Raw genomic sequence first — 23,734 nt, 5'->3', positions numbered from 1 at the left:
ATACAAGACATCAGTGTGAAATGATTGGCTTCTATGTCAGATTGAGCTGCCATGATTTGCTCAATCGACATCATAGGAAGGTTAGGAAGAGGAATGACAAGAAGTGTATGAGTCGAGGCACTCGGTCCAGCAGAGCTTATGGGATCGTTCAGGCCCGGATATAGAATGAGGGGACGGGATGAGGAAGCCATGGTTTAGAGGTGAGAGGTGTAAAAGAAATGAGTTGCAGAGAAATAGAAGAGAACAGACTGAGGTTTGGCCTCCTCCGTTCAGTTTTTTTTTTGCCGCTCGATGAGGAAGAAGAACAGAAGAGAGTGGTGAAGAAGAAGAAGCAGATGAGTGTGATTAAGAAGGCGGCTGAAGAGAAGAGGCTAAAGAGAAAAAGACAAGGAGGGAGAGATAGCCAAGGCAAGCGGTAATCGAGGAGAGCTGCTTTTGTCGGTCGGCTGACGCAAAAGCAAAGCCGCGTGTTCGACGCGATTTTCAACGAAAAAGAGAGGCGCGGGCGATTCATATATATATGTATATATATGTTTTGATTATCTATTTTTTGATGCCATTTATCACTATCATTTTCCTCCTCCTCCTCCAGATTCTGACCCATGATTTCCTTTTGATAATGTCACCGGGGGAGAAATTATATGATGTGTTAAAATCCACCTACTCTCCACCTACTTCACCCACTTAAACCTACTCCACTAAACCTAACCCACTACACCACTACCACCTCACCTACTCCACTAAACCTAACCCACTACACCACTACCACCTCACCTACTCCACTAAACCTAACCCACTACACCACTACCACCTCCACTTCACCTACTCCTTACCTACTACACACTCACCCTCTTCTATATATAGGAATCATGAATCATTATAATAGATATCAATATATCAATCAATAATAATACATACAATTTATTCTCTCTCTTTCTCTATACATTATTTCTTACATGGTATCAGAGCTGGTTTAAAACCTAGTATTTTCGCTTCTCCGGCGGGCGGCAACCTCACCTTAGCCGCCCGCCGGACCTCAACCTATTCCGCTGATAAAATCAACAAAGATTTGTGCAACTGTAGTCATGTGTGAGGCTGATGGAGAAGAATTCTTCACCTCATATGACAAGACAGTCTAGAACTGGAAACATTGCAACATTCTGCTCTGGAATTCTGCAGCAGCTAGATTATAGCTTGGTTGAGTGCCAAGCTTTGGTTCTTCCACCCACTCTTGAACTTGCCCAGCAAAGTGTGAAGGTTCATGCTTGTGTTGGAGGGACTAGTGTGCGCGAAGATCAGCACATTCTCTCCAGTGGGGTTCATGTTGTTGTTGGTACTCCTGGTCGTGTGTTTGACATGTTGCGGAGACAATCACTTCGCCCTGTTTACATCAAAATGTTTGTCTTGGATGAAGCTGATGAAATGCTGTCACGAGGTTTTTAAAAATCAGATCTATGATATTTTCCAGTTGCTGCCACCCAAAATCCAGGTTGGGGTGTTCTCAGTTGCTGTCACCCAAAATCCAGGTTGGGGTGTTCTCTGCCACAATGCCACCAGAGGCTCTTGAAATCACCAGGAAATTCATGAATAAGCCTGGAAAGAGAAAAAGCTCATGCTAGGATTTGCGAAGTGATTCGCTGCAGGAATTTTGGCTTTGGATGAAACCCTTACCATACTCCACTCATTCTCTCCAACTGTTCTAACTTTTTATTTTTATTATTATTATTATTATATCAAATAATCAATGCACTCATGTTCCCCACTAACAGTGTCCACTTTTGACCCAAACCATTTTCAATCCATCATTTCTCCTTCACCTTTTGCACCCCACTCACCGACTCTCTCTCCACTTTATCACATGGGTTTGTCCCTCTCTCTCCTCCATTTGATTTCAAAAATCACTTATTTTTATTTATTTTTTCCAAGTCACTTTTCCTCTTTTTTAAATACCCCACTTTATTTTGAAACAATCGCACTGATGTTTTTCATATAATCCATCTATAAATATTTTTTATCTATTTTCTTTCTCCCTTGTTTTCTTTCATTTTATTTTTATTTTTTCAACAAAACACTCCCAAAACAAACAAAAAAAAAAAAACAACATTTTACAAACTTGTTATTTCTTCATGCCGGGGATCAACCCCGATCAGCATTTTACACCATAAAAAAAAAAAATAAAAATAAAAAAACACAAAACAAAACAAAACACAACCAACACAAATCGGAACAGTGGGATTTTTCTTCTCGTCTATTCTGCCGGTCTTTTCTTCTTGCCTCCGTCCTGGGCGGTCCTTGACGGTGTTGCCTCCGTGCTTCCTCGACCACCAAGCAAGTTGCCTCCTCCCTGCTCCTCCACTGCAGCATATGGTGGACCTCCAAATCGGAACATCACGGTGGCCTTCCGCTTCAGCTCCTTGTTTTCTGCCTTTAGCACACTTATCTCTGCTCGCGCATCCTTATACATGCGTTGGAGCAGAGCCAGTTGGGCGTTTAGCTGCTGCACCTCATTTGTCCTACTCTGCAGCCGGTTCGACAAATTTGTGACCGCCGTCATACTTTCCACACATGCCTTCAGAGTATACTGATTGGCCTCCACATCCGACTGCGCTGCCATTCTTTGCTCCACCGACCGCATCGGAAAGTTCAACGGAGCAAACTCCGGGGCGCTTGGTTGAGGTTCCAGTGCCACCGCACCAGTTCTCTCTCTTGTTGACTCGTTGAGGTCGGGAAAGAGGGTGAGCAGTCCACGGGAAGACGAAGACGAAGCCATTTTCTGGGCCACAGAGTGTTATACAGAATCTCTCTCAGAAATCTCTCTCAGAATATCTCTCACAGGTGTTTTTGCCTCAGCCTCAGCCTCTGTCTTATAGCCGAGGCAGCCACGCGCATCGCGCGCCTCTTACCGACAGACGACAAACGGGCGCGCAAGCCAAGGCGCCCACGTGCCTCGCCATCATCATGTCCGGCACACCTTTTTATGGATTGGGCACGCCTTTTGATGGCACGCCTTTTGAAAAATTGGGCACACCTTTTGAGGGTGCATTTTTTAAGGGTCCGACAAGACTCTGTAAACTGTCCCGACATTAATTTCGGTTAGTTCCTTTATGGGTCCGACAAGACTCTGTAAACTGTCCCGACATTGATTCCGGTTAGCTCCTTTACGGGTCCGACAAGACTCTGTAAACTGTCCCGACATTGATTCCGGTTAGCTCCTTTATGGGTCCGACAAGACTCTGTAAACTGTCCCGACATAGATTCCGGTTAGTTTCTACAAGGGTCCGACAAGACTCTGTAAACTGTCCCGACATTGATTCCGGTTAGTTTCTACAAGGGTCCAGCAAGACTCCGTAAACTGTCACAACATTGTCTTCTACAACGGTCCGACATGACCCCATAAACTGTCTTCTACAAACGGTCCGACATGACCCCATAAACTGTCTTCTACAACGGTCCGACATGACCCCATAAACTGTCTTCTACAACGGTCCGACATGACCCCATAAACTGTCTTCTACATCGGTCTGACACCACCATACAGTGTCCTCTACAACGTTATGACACCCCATACAGTGTCTTCACCAACGGTCTGACACGACCATACAGTGTCTCCTATCCTTTTTTATTTTTATGTATTTTCTTGTTTTGTTACTCTCTCCAAACTCAAGTTGGTTAGTTCCTATCCCCCTTGAGTTTGCGGGGGGCTGTTAAAATCCACCTACTCTCCACCTACTTCACCCACTTAAACCTACTCCACTAAACCTAACCCACTACACCACTACCACCTCACCTACTCCACTAAACCTAACCCACTACACCACTACCACCTCACCTACTCCACTAAACCTAACCCACTACACCACTACCACCTCCACTTCACCTACTCCTTACCTACTACACACTCACCCTCTTCTATATATAGGAATCATGAATCATTATAATAGATATCAATATATCAATCAATAATAATACATACAATTTATTCTCTCTCTTTCTCTATACATTATTTCTTACATGATGTTATGTATTATAGTATTATTTTCAAATTATGGTATTATTTGAAAACTAATCTGATGATTATGTATTTATAGTTTGATATCTTAGTCTCATATCATGTCTCTAATTAAAGCTTATTTATTACACATGTGCTAACCTATGTATTTAGAAATGAATTCAGGGAGCATGACTTGAAAGGAGCTTTCTTACTCCCAAATCAAATCAAATCAAAACATCATTGTGTGCCATCATGCTGGAAATTGTGTTCATGCATGTATAGAATATGATAGTGGTGTTGGTGGTAGATAGTGGTATGTATAGAATATGATAGTGGTGTTGGTTGTAGATAGTGGCATGTATAGAATATGATAGTGGTGTTGGTGGTAGATAGTGGCATGTATATAATAAGATAGTGGTAGATAGTGGTAATATATAATATGTAAGTGGCATATAATGGGTTATGATGATGTTTGTAATATCTCCTATATAAGGAGTGTCATTTGGTCTTGTAAGATAAGAAGTTTTGAATATAATAGAAATATATTCCTTCTTCCTCATATTTTCGGAGTTCTTCTTCTTCATATTTTCTAAGTTGGTATCAGAGCAACAAAAAACACAGCAGCCCTAAAACCGTCATAGCCATGTCGGAAGTCACGTCCGGAACCACTTCAACCCCTGCCGCTGCCATTCCGGTGAAAACGTCCAACTCTCACTCTGTCCAAATCACCACCATCCGCCTAAATGGTGATAATTTTCTCCGCTGGTCACAATCTGTCCGGATGTATATCCGTGGGCAAGGAAAGATCGGTTACATCACTGGTGACAAGAAGGCTCCTGCGGTTAATGATCCGCTGTTCGACAATTGGGACGCTGAAAACTCTATGGTTATGACATGGTTGGTCAATTCCATGGAGGAGGATATAAGCTCTAATTACATGTGCTATACTACTGCACAAGAATTGTGGGATAATGTTAGTCAGATGTATTCTGACCTAGGAAATCAATCTCAAGTTTTCGAATTAACTTTGAAGTTGGGAGAGATTCGTCAAGGAGATGATTCCGTCACCAAATATTTCAATTCGTTGAAAAGGTTGTGGCAGGATCTTGACATCTTCAACACATACGAATGGAAATCAGTTGACGACTGCAACCACCACAAGAAAACTGTGGAAGACAGCCGTATTTACAAGTTTCTTGCCGGCCTCAACATTGAGTTCGATGAAGTGCGAGGAAGAATTATTGGCAGACCTCCTCTCCCATCCATTGGCGAAGTATTTGCCGAAGTCAGAAGGGAAGAGAGCCGAAGGAGCGTCATGCTTAAGAAAAAAGGTAATGGTGAATCAATTGAAATTTCTGCTTTAATTAGCGATGCTGCGGCCAACAAGGCTGCAAATTACCAGCGCAGGTTTGATGATAAGCCACGGGTCTGGTGTGATTTTTGCAACAAGCCTCGCCATACACGCGAAACGTGTTGGAAGATTCATGGCAAACCTGTCAACTGGAAAAGCAGCAAACAAGGAGAGAAGAATCGTGGCTTTCCTACCGCTAATGAAGCCGATTCAAGTCCCTTCAACAAAGAGCAGATTGATCAACTCTTAAAGCTGATAAAATCCAACTCCTCAACCGGTACTCCTAGTGTTTTGTTGGCACAAACAGGTAGAAATCCTAAAGCCTTCTCTTGCCTAAACTTCTCTCCGTGGATCATAGATTCCGGTGCCTCCGATCACATGACTAGTTTTTCCCATTTATTTAGTACCTATTTCCCTTGTTCTGGTCATGACAAAATCAGAATAGCCGATGGTAGTTTTTCACCTATTGCAGGAAAAGGACTTATTAAACTAACTGAGAAAATTAATCTCAATGCTGTTCTTCACGTCCCCAACTTAGCCTGTAACCTTTTGTCTGTCAGTAAACTATCTAAGGATTCTAATTGTCGTGTTACATTTTTTGAATCCCATTGTGAATTTCAGGACCAGAACTCGGGGATGATGATTGGGCGTGCTAGGATGCTTGAAGGTCTTTACTACTTTGATGAAGTACCTGTTAGTAATAAAAAAGCTCAGAGCTTTAATAGTACCAGTTCAATCTCTGTTCGAGAAAAAATAATGCTATGGCACTATAGGCTAGGACATCCTAGTTTTCTTTATCTGAAACATTTATTTCCAGAATTATTTAAAGGGATTGATTGTTCTTCTTTTCATTGTGAAAGTTGCATTTTTGCAAAATTTCATCGCTCTACTTATTTGCCAAAACCTTACCAGGCTTCAAAACCTTTTTATTTGATTCATAGTGATGTTTGGGGCCCTTCTAAAATCACTACTCTTTCTGGTAAAAGATGGTTTGTTACATTTATTGATGACCATACCCGCTTATGTTGGATTTATTTGATGAATAAAAAATCTGACGTGAAAAATTTATTCACAAATTTTTACAATATGATTGAAAACCAATTTCAAACCAAAATTGGTATTTTACATTCTGATAATGGAACAGAATATTTCAATGAGCAGTTGGGTGAGTTTTTGGAAAAAAAGGGGATTTTTCATCAATCTACATGTCGGGATACCCCTCAACAAAATGGCATTGCAGAACGAAAAAATAAACATCTACTTGAAGTAGCACGTGCTATAATGTTTTACATGCATGTTCCTAAATATTTATGGGGTGAAGCAATTTTAACAGCCTCGTATTTGATAAACAGGATGCCTACAAAGGTGTTAACATACAAAACACCTTTTGATTGTCTCAAAACTTTTTTTCCTGACACGAGGTTGTTTTCTGATTTACCCGCCAAAGTTTTTGGATGTACTGCCTATGTTCATGTTCCCAGTCAATTTCGTTCAAAACTTGACCCCCGTGCTATAAAATGTGTTTTTTTGGGTTATTCCTCAAACAAAAAGGGGTATAAGTGCTTCGATCCTCAAAACAAGAAATTTCATGTGAGTATGGATGTGTCATTTGTGGAAACAAAATCCTATTTCCCCAACACTTCTCTTCAGGGGGAGACAAGTGGAGTAGAAGACCGTTTTTGGGATATTTCTATCCCGCTCCCCAATGTCATTTATCCTACACAAAAACCACATCTGTCTGATAATGATCACTTAGGAGAACCAAGTTCTATGGTGCCTAGTCAAGAAGATTCTTGTTTAGGGGGAGAAGTACTACAAAATGATCTAAATCCTGAGCTTCAGGTTTATACTAGGAAGCGATTTCATCTGAGGAATAATGACCCGAATGTCCATCCTAATGACCCGAATGTCCACCCGAGTTCTGGCATCGAAATTTTAGGTAATCCTATTCCTTCTATTTCCGACCTTGATGTACCTATAGCAATTAGGAAAGGTGTCCGAAATTGCATTAAACATCCTATTGCAAATTACCTCTCCTATCAAAGACTGTCTAAAAACCATAGAGCTTTCACATCTAGGATTTCACACTTGTTTGTTCCAAGGAATATACAGGAAGCATTGGATGATCCGAATTGGAAATTAGCAGTCATGGAGGAGATGAATGCTTTAAGGAGAAGTGGTACTTGGGAGATAGTTGATCTACCCAAAGACAAGAAAACAGTTGGGTGTAAATGGGTGTTTACGATAAAATGTAACGCAGATGGAAGCGTTGAGAGATACAAGGCGAGACTGGTAGCTAAAGGCTTCACTCAAACTTATGGGATTGACTATCAGGAGACGTTTGCTCCTGTTGCTAAAATAAATTCCATCAGAGTACTGTTATCTCTTGCAGTAAATTCAGATTGGCCTCTACATCAACTTGACATTAAAAATGCATTTCTCAATGGTGATCTTGAAGAGGAGGTGTTCATGAGCCTACCGCCGGGATTTGAGCAGAGACTTGGAAGTGACAGAGTATGCAGATTGAACAAGTCATTATACGGACTCAAACAATCACCAAGAGCGTGGTTTGAACGCTTTGGGAAGGCAGTTATCAGTTGTGGCTTCTCGCAGAGTCAAGCCGATCACACAATATTTTATAAACATTCAAAAAACAGTAAAATTGCAATTTTGATTGTTTATGTTGATGACATCATTTTAACTGGTAATGATGAAGCAGAGTTAGCAGCCCTCAAAGAGAAACTCGCAAAAGAATTTCACATTAAGGATCTGGGAGCCCTCAAGTATTTCCTCGGAATGGAATTTGCAAGATCCAAGGAAGGTATATTCGTTAATCAGAGAAAATATGTTCTTGATCTCCTTGGAGAAACAGGTATGCTTGGTTGTAAGATGGCGGAGACTCCGATCGAGCCTAACTTGAAGTTACAAGCTGCTAAGGCTGAAGAAGTCAAAGAGAGAGAACAATATCAGCGACTTGTAGGGAAATTGATTTACTTGTCTCATACGCGGCCTGATATTGCCTTTGCAGTCAGCATGGTAAGTCAGTTCATGCACTCACCAGGGGCAGAGCACTTTGAGGCCGTTTATAAGATCTTAAGATATTTGAAAGGAACTCCAGGGAGAGGCTTACTATTCAAGAAACATGGACATCTTCAAGTTGAAGTATACACAGATGCAGACTGGGCAGGAAGTGTTACAGACAGGAGATCAACATCCGGATACTGCTCCTTTGTAGGTGGGAACCTAGTTACATGGCGGAGTAAAAAACAGAATGTGGTAGCTAGAAGTAGTGCAGAAGCAGAGTTCAGAGCTGTTGCCCATGGAATCTGTGAAGTAATGTGGATTAAAAGAATTCTTGAAGAATTAAAGCTTTCTCACCCGACACCTATGAAGGTCTATTGTGACAACAAAGCAGCTATATCTATAGCTCATAATCCAGTTCTACATGATCGCACAAAACATATAGAAGTGGATAAACATTTCATCAAGGAGAAAATCAATGCTGGCATAATCTGTATGACCTACCTTCCAACAGGTGAACAATTAGCTGATGTGCTAACGAAGGGACTACACAAGAAGCAATTTGATAAGCTGACTAGCAAGCTGGCTATGGAAGATATCTTCAAACCAGCTTGAGGGGGAGTGCTGGAAATTGTGTTCATGCATGTATAGAATATGATAGTGGTGTTGGTGGTAGATAGTGGTATGTATAGAATATGATAGTGGTGTTGGTTGTAGATAGTGGCATGTATAGAATATGATAGTGGTGTTGGTGGTAGATAGTGGCATGTATATAATAAGATAGTGGTAGATAGTGGTAATATATAATATGTAAGTGGCATATAATGGGTTATGATGATGTTTGTAATATCTCCTATATAAGGAGTGTCATTTGGTCTTGTAAGATAAGAAGTTTTGAATATAATAGAAATATATTCATTCTTCCTCATATTTTCGGAGTTCTTCTTCTTCATATTTTCTAAGTCATCATAAAAAAGGGAGAAATTGTTAGACTTATTTATTTTGATGATTTATTTAATTATGTTTTAATTTATTTGGAAGAGAAAAATAGAATCAAAATTTATTTTGATGATATATTTAAAAGCGAAAAATATAATCAAAATTTATTTTGATGATTTATTTGAAAGCGAAAAATATAATCAACATTTATTTTGAGGATTTTATGTTTTAATAAAATTAAAATTTATTTTGCCCCATTATTTCTCACCTAAATCTTTATCTTAAATGTTGTTAGAATGTATTTAATATTTGATTAAATCAGGACTTCAAACAGCCCAAAAACAGAGGTTCAAACAGCCCAACACAGCAGCAGTTCAAAAGGTGTGGAAGACATTCAAATTTGTAATAATGGAGTGGAAAATATTCAAATTACTTAGAAAATATGAGGAAGAAGAACTCCGAAAATATGAGGAAGAAGGAATATATTTCTGTTATATTCAAAACTTCTTATCTTACAAGACCAAATGACACTCCTTATATAGGAGATATTACAAACATCATTATAACCCATTATATGCCACTTACCTATTATATATTACCACTATCTACCACTATCATATTATATACATGCCACTATCTTCCACCAACACCACTATCATATTCTATACATGCCACTATATGCCACCAACACCACTATCATATTATATACATGCCACTATCTTCCACCAACACCACTATCATATTCTATACATGCCACTATATGCCACCAACACCACTATCATATGCCACTATCTTATTAACACAAATTTCCAGCACTCCCCCTCAAGCTGGTTTGAAGATATCTTCCATAGCCAGCTTGCTAGTCAGCTTATCAAATTGCTTCTTGTGTAGTCCCTTCGTTAGCACATCAGCTAATTGTTCACCTGTTGGAAGGTAGGTCATACAGATTATGCCAGCATTGATTTTCTCCTTGATGAAATGTTTATCCACTTCTATATGTTTTGTGCGATCATGTAGAACTGGATTATGAGCTATAGATATAGCTGCTTTGTTGTCACAATAGACCTTCATAGGTGTCGGGTGAGAAAGCTTTAATTCTTCAAGAATTCTTTTAATCCACATTACTTCACAGATTCCATGGGCAACAGCTCTGAACTCTGCTTCTGCACTACTTCTAGCTACCACATTCTGTTTTTTACTCCGCCATGTAACTAGGTTCCCACCTACAAAGGAGCAGTATCCGGATGTTGATCTCCTGTCTGTAACACTTCCTGCCCAGTCTGCATCTGTGTATACTTCAACTTGAAGATGTCCATGTTTCTTGAACAGTAAGCCTCTCCCTGGAGTTCCTTTCAAATATCTTAAGATCTTATAAACGGCCTCAAAGTGCTCTGCCCCTAGTGAGTGCATGAACTGACTTACCATGCTGACTGCAAAGGCAATATCAGGCCGCGTATGAGACAAGTAAATCAATTTCCCTACAAGTCGCTGATATTGTTCCCTCTCTTTGACTTCTTCAGCCTTAGCAGCTTGTAACTTCAAGTTAGGCTCGATCGGAGTCTCCACCATCTTACAACCAAGCATACCTGTTTCTCCAAGGAGATCAAGAACATATTTTCTCTGATTAACGAATATACCTTCCTTGGATCTTGCAAATTCCATTCCGAGGAAATACTTGAGGGCTCCCAGATCCTTAATGTGAAATTCTTTTGCGAGTTTCTTTTTGAGGCCTGCTAACTCTGCTTCATCATTACCAGTTAAAATGATGTCATCAATATAAACAATCAAAATTGCAATTTTACTGTTTTTTGAATGTTTATAAAATATTGTGTGATCTGCTTGACTCTGCGAGAAGCCACAACTGATAACTGCCTTCCCAAAGCGTTCAAACCACGCTCTTGGTGATTGTTTGAGTCCGTATAATGACTTGTTCAATCTGCATACTCTGTCGCTTCCAAGTCTCTGCTCAAATCCCGGCGGTAGGCTCATGAACACCTCCTCTTCAAGATCACCCTTAAGAAATGCATTTTTAATGTCAAGTTGATGTAGAGGCCAATCTGAATTTACTGCAAGAGATAACAGTACTCTGATGGAATTTATTTTAGCAACAGGAGCAAACGTCTCCTGATAGTCGATCCCATAAGTTTGCGTAAAGCCTTTAGCCACCAGTCTCGCCTTGTATCTCTCAATGCTTCCATCTGCGTTACATTTTATCGTAAACACCCATTTACACCCAACTGTTTTCTTGTCTTTGGGTAGATCAACTATCTCCCAAGTACCACTTCTCCTTAAAGCATTCATCTCCTCCATGACTGCTAATTTCTAATTCGGATCATCCAATGCTTCCTGTATATTCCTTGGAACAAACAAGTGTGAAATCCTAGATGTGAAAGCTCTATGGTTTTTAGACAGTCTTTGATAGGAGAGGTAATTTGCAATAGGATGTTTAATGCAATTTCGGACACCTTTCCTAATTGCTATAGGAACATCAAGGTCGGAAATAGAAGGAATAGGATTACCTAAAATTTCGATGCCAGAACTCGGGTGGACATTCGGGTCATTAGGATGAACATTCGGGTCATTATTCCTCAGATGAAATCGCTTCCTAGTATAAACCTGAAGCTCAGGATTTAGATCATGTTGTAGTACTTCTCCCCATAAACAAGAATCTTCTTGACTAGGCACCATAGAACTTGGTTCTCCTAAGTGATCATTATCAGACAGATGTGGTTTTTGTGTAGGATAAATGACATTGGGGAGCGGGATAGAAATATCCCAAAAACGGTCTTCTACTCCACTTGTCTCCCCCTGAAGAGAAGTGTTGGGGAAATAGGATTTTGTTTCCACAAATGACACATCCATACTCACATGAAATTTCTTGGTTTGAGGATCGAAACACTTATACCCCTTTTTGTTTGAGGAATAACCCAAAAAAACACATTTTATAGCACGGGGGTCAAGTTTTGAACGAAATTGACTGGGAACATGAACATAGGCAATACATCCAAAAACTTTGGCAGGTAAATCAGAAAACAACCTCGTGTCAGGAAAAAAAAGTTTTGAGACAATCAAAAGGTGTTTTGTATGTTAACACCTTTGTAGGCATCCTGTTTATCAAATAAGAGGCTGTTAAAATTGCTTCACCCCATAAATATTTAGGAACATGCATGTAAAACATTATAGCACGTGCTACTTCAAGTAGATGTTTATTTTTTCGTTCTGCAATGCCATTTTGTTGAGGGGTATCCCGACATGTAGATTGATGAAAAATCCCCTTTTTTTAAAAAAACTCACCCAACTGCTCATTGAAATATTCTGTTCCATTATCAGAATGTAAAATACCAATTTTGGTTTGAAATTGGTTTTCAATCATATTGTAAAAATTTGTGAATAAATTTTTCACGTCAGATTTTTTATTCATCAAATAAATCCAACATAAGCGGGTATGGTCATCAATAAATGTAACAAACCATTTTTTACCAGAAAGAGTAGTGATTTTAAAAGGGCCCCAAACATCACTATGAATCAAATAAAAAGGTTTGGAAGCCTGGTAAGGTTTTGGCAAATAAGTAGAGCGATGAAATTTTGCAAAAATGCAACTTTCACAATGAAAAGAAGAACAATCAATCCCTTTAAATAATGCTGGAAATAAATGTTTCAGATAAAGAAAACTAGGATGTCCTAGCCTATAGTGCCATAGCATTATTTTTTCTCGAACAGAGATTGAACTAGTACTATTAAAGCTCTGAGTTTTTTTATTACTAACAGGTACTTCATCAAAGTAGTAAAGACCTTCAAGCATCCTAGCACGCCCAATCATCATCCCCGAGTTCTGGTCCTGAAATTCACAATGGGATTCAAAAAATGTAACACGACAATTAGAATCCTTAGATAGTTTACTGACAGACAAAAGGTTACAGGATAAGTTGGGGACGTGAAGAACAGCATTGAGATTAATTTTCTCAGTTAGTTTAATAAATCATTTTCCTGCAATAGGTGAAAAACTACCATCGGCTATTCTGATTTTGTCATGACCAGAACAAGGGAAATAGGTACTAAATAAATGGGAAAAACTAGTCATGTGATCGGAGGCACCGGAATCTATGATCCACGGAGAGAAGTTTAGGCAAGAGAAGGCTTTAGGATTTCTACCTGTTTGTGCCAACAAAACACTAGGAGTACCGGATGAGGAGTTGGATTTTATCAGCTTTAAGAGTTGATCAATCTGCTCTTTGTTGAAGGGACCTGAATCGGCTTCATTAGCGGTAGGAAAGCCACGATTCTTCTCTCCTTGTTTGCTGCTTTTCCAGTTGACAGGTTTGCCATGGATCTTCCAACACGTTTCGCGTGTATGGCGAGGCTTGTTGCAAAAATCACACCAGACCCGTGGCTTATCATCAAACCTGCGCTGGTAATTTGCAACCTTGTTGGCCGCAGCATCGCTAATTAAAGCAGAAATTTCAATTGATTCACCAGTACCTTTTTTCTTAAGCATGACGCTCCTTCGGCTCTCTTCCCTTCTGACTTCGGCAAATACTTCGCCCATGGATGGGAGAGGAGGTCTGCCAATAATTCTTCCTCGCACTTCATCGAACTCAATGTTGAGGCCGGCAAGAAACTTGTAAATACGGTTGTCTTCCACAGTTTTCTTGTGGTGGTTGCAGTCGTCAACCGATTTCCATTCGTATGTGTTGAAGATGTCAAGATCCTGCCACAACCTTTTCAACGAATTGAAATATTTGGTGACGGAATCATCTCCTTGACGAATCTCTCCCAACTTCAAAGTTAATTCGAAAACTTGAGATTGATTTCCTAGGTCAGAATACATCTGACTAACATTATCCCACAATTCTTGTGCAGTAGTATAGCACATGTAATTAGAGTTTATATCCTCATCCATGGAATTGACCAACCATGTCATAACCATGGAGTTTTCAGCGTCCCAACTGTCGAACAGCGGATCATTAACAGCAGGAGCCTTCTTGTCACCAGTGATGTAACCGATCTTTCCTTGCCCACAGATATACATCCGAACAGATTGTGACCAGCGGAGAAAATTATCACCATTTAGGCGGATGGTAGTGATTTGGACAGAGTGAGAGTTGGACGTTTTCACCGGAATGACTTCCGACATGGCTATGACGGTTTTAGGGCTGCTGTGTTTTTTGTTGCTCTGATACCAACTTAGAAAATATGAGGAAGAAGAACTCCGAAAATATGAGGAAGAAGGAATATATTTCTGTTATATTCAAAACTTCTTATCTTACAAGACCAAATGACACTCCTTATATAGGAGATATTACAAACATCATTATAACCCATTATATGCCACTTACCTATTATATATTACCACTATCTACCACTATCATATTATATACATGCCACTATCTTCCACCAACACCACTATCATATTCTATACATGCCACTATATGCCACCAACACCACTATCATATTATATACATGCCACTATCTTCCACCAACACCACTATCATATTCTATACATGCCACTATATGCCACCAACACCACTATCATATGCCACTATCTTATTAACACAAATTTCCAGCAAAATTAGTAATAATGGAGTACAACGGCTATAAACGGCTATAATTTTCATTATATATACCAAAACCTCTAATGTAAACAAGTTACAAAAACCTAAAAATATTCTTTGATCCATAATTACTCACATCTATTCTCAGAAATTATACACTGAGCCTTATAACTTTAAACGCATCTTTCCTGTGTGAGGTTTACAGAAAAACTAGAGCTTCATTTTTATATCTATCTTTGAGAGATAATTCTTGTAGCTTTCTGTGAAAGCAAAAACACATTCTTTTCAACCTTGTAAGAGTGTAGTACACTCAGTGTTCTTGACTTAGAAAGTCAGTGTAAAATCTGTGGAGGATTGCTCCATCTGTGAAAAGGTTGTTAGCACCCCGTGAAGCTAGAGTATAGTGGAAAATCTCAAGTGAAACTTGAGGAGTGGACGTAGGCCGAGTTGAAGTCGAACCACTATAAATTTGTTTGTCTCTCTCTCCCTTATCTCTTTATTTTATTTTAAATTGCCATAGCTATATTTCACATTTTACTGTGCTAAAATCATTAACTAACATAGTTGTTAAAACACTTGTTTTAATTATTTTTATTTTATCAATTATATTTATCTATTGTGCTAGTCATAATTTTTATTATGGTATTATTAATTTTAATTACAAAAACCTAATTCACCCCCCCTCTTAGGTTGTCTTTTGGGTAACAACACTGAAACTGTATATTTATGTTATAGATACTAAGATATTTATTTTAATTTTACAACTAGAGAAAAGAAAAACCTTAAAAAATGAACCTACGCAATTTGTTTAAGAAGTAATCACATATAGATATGATAATAGATAGTTTAAGTAATAAAAAGCAATGTTAAATCAATTCCAATTCAGAAACTAATGAAAGTAAAACCCAAATTGCAAATCAATCTGACACAAACAATCTAAACAACAAATTCCACAAATGCGTGCAATGGGGGTTAGCCTTTCCCCCATTGCACACATATGTATGCTTTTTGTGATTTAATGTTATACAATGGGGGTTAGCCTTTCCCTATCCAGAAAAGTTAATACTATTGCGAAAATATTCAACCAGATCTTTAGATCTTTAATACTATTGCGAAAATATTTTACCAGATAAGTTAACTAATGCTTTCAAATATATAATTTTCATCAAGTACAAATTTCAACAAATTTAATTCAGATCAATCATCTACAATCTAAAGTTAATTCTATTTGTTTAGTTAAGAAAGATTAATTTGCCAAGAGTCTTGTGGAGAATGTAGTAGCGGTCATTAGGAAAGGAGATAGGATTATGTTAGTTAACTAGTTATTGGAGGGAATATAGTGAACGTTATTAGTGCATACGCCCCTCAAGTAGGATTAGATGATTAGACTAAGGGGGATTTTTGGGAACAAATGGATGAGATCATATAGGAGATAACCATAGGAGAAAACCTAGTTATAAGTGGAGGTTTTAATGGCCATGTAGGCGTAGATAAACTAGGCTATGAAAGGGTGCATGGTGGATACGGTTTTGGTAACAGAAATGAGGATGGAGAGAGTGTTTTAGATTTTGCGTTGGCTTTTGACCTGGTGGTGGCCAAACTATGTATAAGAAGAGGGAGGAGCATTTGATAACCTTTAAGAATGGATCAGTTAAAAGCCAAATAAATTACTTCTTAGTGAGAAAAGTGGACTGCCTAAAATGCAATAATTGTAAGGTGATTCTTGTAGAGAGCCTGACCTCTCAACATAGGATTTTGGTATTAGATTTATGTTTTAGAGGGCAATACCAAGCTAGGAAATAGGACGAGATGGTGGGATCTAAAAGGGGATAAATTAGAAATATTTAAGAATAGAATGGATAAGGAAGGTACTTGAGACTTGGAAGATGATGCTAACAATATGTGAAACTTGATGGCCAATTGTATGAGGAGAATCTCAAAGGAAGTGCTTGGAGAGTCGAAAGGAACGGGACCCAGCTCTAGGGAAACTTGGTGGAGGGAAGAGGTTCCAGCAGTAGTTAAGGCAAAAAAAGAGTACTTTAAAAAGTGGCAAAATGATAGAACTAAGGAAAACCTTAAGAGCAATAGATTGGCTAATAAGGAGATCAAGAAAGTAGTGAGAGAGGCTAAGTTGAAGCTTATGATAATCTATACACTAGACTAGATAGTAAGGAGGGAAAGAAGAAGGTATACAAACTTGCTAAGATATGGGAGAGGAAAACAAGAGATTTTAATCAAGTTAAGTGCATCAAAAGTGAGGATTCTAAGGTATTAACGAGGGATGAAGAGATTAAAGAAAGATGGAAGAATTATTTTGAGAAACTATTAAATGAGGATCATGGAGGTACGGCAATAGGGGAAGAAATAGCCAGTAATACGATAAACTAAGACTATAGGTTCTATCACAGGATTAGAAACTTTGAAGTGGAGATTGCACTTAAGAAGATGAAATCAAATAAGGCTTTAGGACCAAATGATATCCCTATTGAAGCTTGGAAGTGTTTAAGTAAAAAAGGGGTTGCTTGGTTGACTAGGTTGTTTAGCAAAATTTTGTTGACTGGGAACATGCCAGATGAGTGGAGGAAGAATATTTTAATGCCAATCTATAAGAATAAAGGAGATGTCTAGAATTGCAACAACTATAGAGGAATCAAGCTAATGTGTCATATAATGAAAGTGTAAGAGAGGGTGATAGAACGCCAATTACGAGATATAAAAGAGGTGTCAGAAAATCAATTTGAGTTTATGTTTGGCAAGTCAATAATGCAATCGATCTATCTTTTGGTTAGAGTGATAGAAAAGTATGGAGAAAAGAAAAAAAGACATTCATATGGTATTTATCGACCTTGAGAAAACATATGATAGAGTGCACCAGGATATAATATGGTGGGTGTTAGCGAAGAAAGGGGTGGCAAAAGGTTACATCGATGTGATTGGGAACGTGTATGAAGGGATTGTGACCACTATTAGGTCGCCTGCTAAAGAGACAAATAAATTTCCTATCACTGTAGGGTTACACCAAGGATCTACCTTAAATCCTTATCTTTTTGCTTTAGTTAGAGATGAGTTGACGAGAAATATCCAAGATGACGTGCCATGGTATATGCTTTTTGCAGACGATATAGTGCTAGTGGATGAGACTAGAGAAAGAGTTAATACAAAGTTGGATTCTGGATAAGCAGAACTAAGAGAGAGTACATGGAGTGAAAATAGTAACAGTAACAATGAAAGCAGAGGAGAAGTGAGGATTGAGAACCAAGAACTGTGCAAGAGTGAACATTTTCGCTAATTAGGGTCAATTATCACAACAGCATGGGATATTGATGTGGATGTGGCCCATAGGATTAAGGCGGGATGGCGTAAATGGAGAAGTGTGTCTGGGATACTGTGCAATAAACGAATACCCACTAGACTTAAAGGTAAGTTCTATATAACGGCTATTAAACCAGCGATGTTGTATGGGACGGAGTGTTGGGCAACCAAGAAACAATATGTAGATAAAATGAGCGTGGCTGAGATGAGAATGTTAAGGTGGATGTGTGGCAAGACTAGACTAGACAAGACAAAATTATGAATGAGTGTATTTGGGAATGGATAGGAGTAGCACCGATAGAAGATAAGTTGAGAGAGAATCGATTGAGATGATTTGGTCATATTCAATAGAAACCAACAAAGGTAATAGTGAAGAGATGCGATGCTATAACGGTAGATGGAAGTGCTAGGGGACGGGGTAGGCCTAGATTAACGTTGGTTAACGTTGTAAATAGAGATATGGATCTATTTAATTTAACTAACGAAATGGCCTTTGATAGGACCGCGTGGAGAAGAATGATTCATATAGCCGACCCCATTTGATGGGACTTAAGACTTGGTTTGGTTTGGTTTAAGAAAGATTAACCATTACAAGAATGGAAAACTACTCCTACTTCTTTCCTCCATTGTGATGTAATCATCAACTTGCATCATAGGATGAGGTATGGATAGTTAGAGTGAGGTTCAACTTTTTAACACGTACAAAAGAATGAAAAAATTTAAAGGAAGGAACTATAAATAAAAAAAAGCAATTGTGTATATTGGTAACTCACTTTTTAATATTTAAAATTGACGCATCCTTGCTTCAAAATCTTAGTATGTTCAAAAATGAAAAAACCTGCAAAATCTCTACAATATTGGAATATTTTGAGAGTTTCTTTGGGGTCAAGTGACCTCAGTTTGCTCTACTTGGCTCCCATCTCAGCTTAACAATACAAGAGTCCAACCAAGAAATGGAATGATTTCCACTCTAAAATAAAAACAATGGAATGATTTCCACACCAAAATAAAAACAACCTACAATACCCAACTGAAGTCTTTGATCACTAAAATGGTTATTTATACTTTCTATACTTGTACAAATGAAAAATGAAGTATATGATTTGAAGAAACATCACTTTTCCACGTGTATAGCGTCACAAAGATAGAGGGAGTGAAAATGAAAAGTTCATTAGAGAAAGCATTGAAGGGGATGCAATATAAAACAACTAGAGGAACAAGAAGCCTCCTAGACACCTCTCTAGACAAAAGCCTTTGTCACACTTCCTTTCTAGCAAAAAATGATCATAAAAATCCAAAATTGCTCAACAAATTGGTTTACCGTTCCCAAAAGTCCAACGATACAAAATGGGCAAAATTTTATTCTTCAACTAAAAAAAAGGTTCCTCCACGCACTTTAAACAGACAACATACCTCATCTTTACGTGGAAGCATAAAGCAACGTCCTGCCTAGCCCGCTCTTGCAGTCCTCCCAGCCCGATGAATGTATGTCTTTATATATGCAGGCACATCATAGTTGATGACATTTCTCACCCCTTCAACATCCATTCCACGAGTCATTGCATCAGGATAAACAAGTACTTGTATTTCCCCTTCCCGGAATGCCCTCAATGTCTTGCTAGAGAAAAAAAAAAATCACTCTCATTAGATTTGAATCTAGTTTAGACTAATTTATGATTAAGCTCGAGCTTTATAGCATGAAAGATTACAGATGAAAATCGGAAATAAGAGAAGCCAAGGGTTGGACATGTTCTTCAAAAGTTAAAGAACTGCTGTTCCCATAGAACAATTTTGCCTTGCTAACCTACCGTTTATACAGCATGATACTAATGTTGTATTTGGTTGAGGAATTTGGGAAGGGATTTAGAAAGGGAAAGAAAAAAGTAAGTAAAATGTGAATAAAATATACCCACATTTTACATAGTTTCACGCATTTTTCCCTTTCCTTTTTTTCCAAATCCCTCAACCAAACATAACATAAGGGTGCGTTTGGGAAGTGAAGTTTTTAGTCCAAAAGTCAAAAAGACACTAAAAAGGCTAAAAGGCCAAAAAAGACATAAAAAAGTCAAAGGCTCCTCATTCTCTCTACTTTTTGCACATTTTTTTGTAAAAAGCTAAAAAGTCATTCCCAAACACATCAATTTTTTTCACATTGTATTTTAGCTAAAAGGACACTTTCTAGACCAACCCTAAGTAACAAAATGTGGGCAGTCCATATAATTTAATGTTCTTTTATCTCCCTATTTGTCATCCAATATAAATTATGAAAGCTCTGACAATAATAATTTATCATTTACATTAAGTTATACTAAACCTGACTGATAGTTTCTACTTCAAGTGGAAAGCAATTCAAATAAGAGACCAGCACCCATATAATTGAAACCTTTCATCTTCTTTTAGTTAGCAATTAAAATGCCATATTTCTATCCAAAACATCACTCTTTTTCTTGTACACAAGCTAATGCGTATGGACACACACACGCGCGCGTTTATACACACAAAAAGTGAAGCAAATCAAATTCTCAATACTATGAATTTGAATAAAATTGCTCATGCCCTGTGTGCAGATACACAATGCTCACAAAAATCTAGTATTTTATAGCCAATAGCACCTAATATTGGGTAGACTGACCATGTAAATTCTTGAATACAAAATTAAACAATTTATAAGAGTCAGACTTCAGGCGTTCATTAGCTACAGCTATGAAAATTAAACAATTATACGATCCCTTTTGGTCCTTGGCTACTTTGTCGTGTTTTAGTCCACCCCATTCATGTGGACCACATGCATTATGTTTTATAACATAAAAGAATCCACGATTCAGGACATGAATTTAATCGTGCATATAGAAATGAACGAATTAAAAGTGAACTACATGTATAAATATTACCAATCAAGTAGACTAACTCAGATATTACCTTCTTACGAACGGACGCTGAAGACCTGAATATTCCTTGATCTTGATTTGTAAATCACCAAAGAAGTTCAGTAAGGTGCAGAGTCTGTGGGTTGACTCCACTGACGATGTGAAAACAATGCACTTCTCCTCTTGCAATGTTTGGAGAAGGGCTACTAAATACAAGGGTTTATGCTTTGATTCACATATCTGCACAGAAGATTGGGAGGAAAATGCTCATGAAACATCCATGCAACAATTTATTGGGGAAGAATAACAATTGTTTGGAAGGTGAAGTTTAACTAAATTTCGCATTTAAAAACAGACCAATCAGATAAAATCCCTCTTCAAGTTCACAATTTAATCATAAAAAGTGTCTCAATTTGGTCCCCCAACCAAACTTCATTTGTAGATGCCGTTAAAGCAAACGGTAAATATAAAAATTCAATTAAAAAAGGGCAAATTACACCAATGGTCCTTACATTTTACCCCTTGTGCCATTTTGGTCCTTACACTTTCAATTAGCTCAATTTTGACCCTTAATTTAAAATTTTGTGTCAATTTGGTCCAATTGATAATATCGTTAGTGTTTTTTACGAAAAATTATCACTAAATTGATTGAGGTTAACTCACTGAATTTAGTAAATTTATAATTTTGCCCTTAAAAATATAACACATGACATTTATGTGCATATTTTTCATTAAAAAAAATGCTAAGAGTTATAATCAATTGGACCAAATTGAGATAAAATCATAAATTCACGGTCAAAACCAAGCCAATTGAAATTATAGGAATCAAAATGACACAAGAACCAAAGCATAGGGACTACCATCATAACTTGCCCATTAAAAAATTACTCTTTTAATCCCCATAATAAGAGTTGTGTCATTTGAGTCCTCAGTGTTTAAATTGTGTCAATTTAGTAAAAAGTTTATAATTTGATCCTTCAATCTAATTTTGTTTCTCTTCATCTGAACCAGGGGTAAAGTATGGAAACCATAAAATACATATCAGCAAAAAGTGGGGAAAAAAAAAAGAGGGCTGCTATTAGCACCTACCTATTTACTTTGCCTCCCTCCCCCCCCCAAAAAAAAATTTCTTTTGAACCCCCACCCAGCAAAATGAATCCCCCCATTTTCTCTTTGAACCCCCACTTTAATACCAACTATACCCCTTATCTTTTTTGACCCCCAACTTTTTTTCTGCAATTTTCTTACCACCGACAGCCCAACCCCTCCGACGACCACCCTTCCACAACCTCCGACCACCACAACCCCTTTTCTTTTCCTTTTTTTTCCAGATCTGGTTTCTCTCTCTCTCTCTCAGCAGATCTAAACTACGATCCATGGCGACGATCCAATCCGTCCATGCATGACAGATCTTTGACAGTCGCAGCAATCCTACGGTTGAGGTTTGATTTCGAACTCTTCTTATTTGTCTGAACTCGATCTCTGATACAAATCTTCCCTCAGATTGAGCTCACCGAGCTGAATCGATGATTAGATGATCATAAAAACGAATCGTGCAATGTATTTTTTGATTTTCTTTAGTTCGTATGATCAAATCTATGGATTCTCATTGCCGATGGAGATCATGGTCTTCTTTCGGCCGAAGCACTGGACGAACTCAACCGGAGGAGCTACCATTGCTGGAGAGATTATGAGACCTGCAAAACCCTAACCCTAGATAAATGAGGCGATTCACGACGGATAAAGAAGTGATGCAAGAGAGACAGAGGTCACCGACGACAATGGCAGTGGTAGTGGTGATCGCCGGTGGAGATGGTGGTGAAAATGTTAGTGGGTTAGGGTTTGGGAAATTAGGTTTAGGGTTTGGAAAATTAGGGTTAGAATATTGAGGATGAGGATGAGGATGAGGATAAAAATGTAACTTTATGTTTGGATAAAATTGGAATTAAAAAAAATAAAATAGATGGAGGGTCCAAAGAAGAAAGGTGGTGCTAATAGCAACACTAAAAAAAAAAAAGGAAAAAGAGAGAATATCTTTGGAGGGAAATATTCATGTCATCCAATAAGTATATATAATATGTTCCTATATATATCAAAACATATTGGACGATGCAGTACAATCGTGATTAAACAATGTCCCCAAAAAACTTCTCGACGAAAAAAATTGGCAACGAGGATCTCATTCATTGTAAAAAGTAAGCTTTGGGAAACCCAAAAAAAAAAAAAAATTCTTTTTTTTTTTGGGCATCGCAAAAGTTACGTTTTCTTACCACAGTGAGAATATTTCCCTCCAAAGATGTTGGCTCTTTTTTTTCATATTTTGATTATATGTATTTAATATTTATCATTTTTCACATTTTATCCTAGTTCAGACAAGAAGGGAGAAGAAAATGGAATTACGTAGGGGAGCAAATCGAAACACTTTTCATATATTGTAGACTAAATTGACGCAATTTAAACATTAAGGACCAAAATGTCACAGATTGCTGACTTTAGGAACTTAAAGAGTAATTTTTTAATCAAATTTTCAGATTTACCCCCAACTTTAACGTCATCTAAAATGAAGTTAGGTGGAGGACTAAATCGACACAATTTAATCACTAGGGACAACAATGACACAAACTTGATACTTTGGGACTAAAAGGGTAATTAACCCTTACATTTATGTTAGGGGTGTTCATAGGTCGAGTCAGGTGTGGTT

At 38.0% G+C, this 23,734-nt stretch overlaps 2 protein-coding genes and 1 long non-coding RNA gene across 19 annotated transcripts in view; 1 reads left to right on the top strand and 2 right to left on the bottom strand.

The window, feature by feature from the left end:
- Positions 1 to 23,734, top strand: part of LOC114301643 (protein NUCLEOLAR COMPLEX ASSOCIATED 4) — a 131,526-nt gene that overhangs the window by 48,827 nt on the left and 58,965 nt on the right. The window lies entirely within an intron of this gene.
- Positions 1 to 23,734, bottom strand: part of LOC114299806 (DEAD-box ATP-dependent RNA helicase 1) — a 158,395-nt gene that overhangs the window by 117,420 nt on the left and 17,241 nt on the right. For 5 of the 16 annotated variants that reach the window (XM_082894001.1, XM_082893997.1, XM_082893998.1 and 2 more), the window contains exon 5: positions 21,086 to 21,273. The exons of 3 other annotated variants lie outside the window; for them this stretch is intronic. In XM_082894001.1, the coding sequence (XP_082750127.1) occupies positions 21,086 to 21,273 (188 nt within the window). Of the gene's footprint in view, positions 1 to 19,579; positions 19,785 to 21,057; positions 21,274 to 23,734 lie in introns of those variants that run through there. 8 more of the 16 variants (XM_082893993.1, XM_082893994.1, XM_082893995.1 and 5 more) reach the window with 5 other exon arrangements.
- LOC145801976 (uncharacterized) lies at positions 1,705 to 4,010 on the bottom strand. The gene is made up of 2 exons (XR_014343951.1): positions 3,867 to 4,010; positions 1,705 to 3,824 (listed from the first exon to the last, which is right to left on the bottom strand). It is a non-coding gene; the product is annotated as an uncharacterized LOC145801976 (long non-coding RNA).

Source organism: Camellia sinensis, chromosome 11 (genome assembly GCF_055761805.1).
Source record: "Camellia sinensis isolate YWXY chromosome 11, ASM5576180v1, whole genome shotgun sequence".
Lineage (NCBI taxonomy): Eukaryota > Viridiplantae > Streptophyta > Magnoliopsida > Ericales > Theaceae > Camellia > Camellia sinensis.
This window is presented reverse-complemented; position numbering and strand designations above follow the sequence as displayed.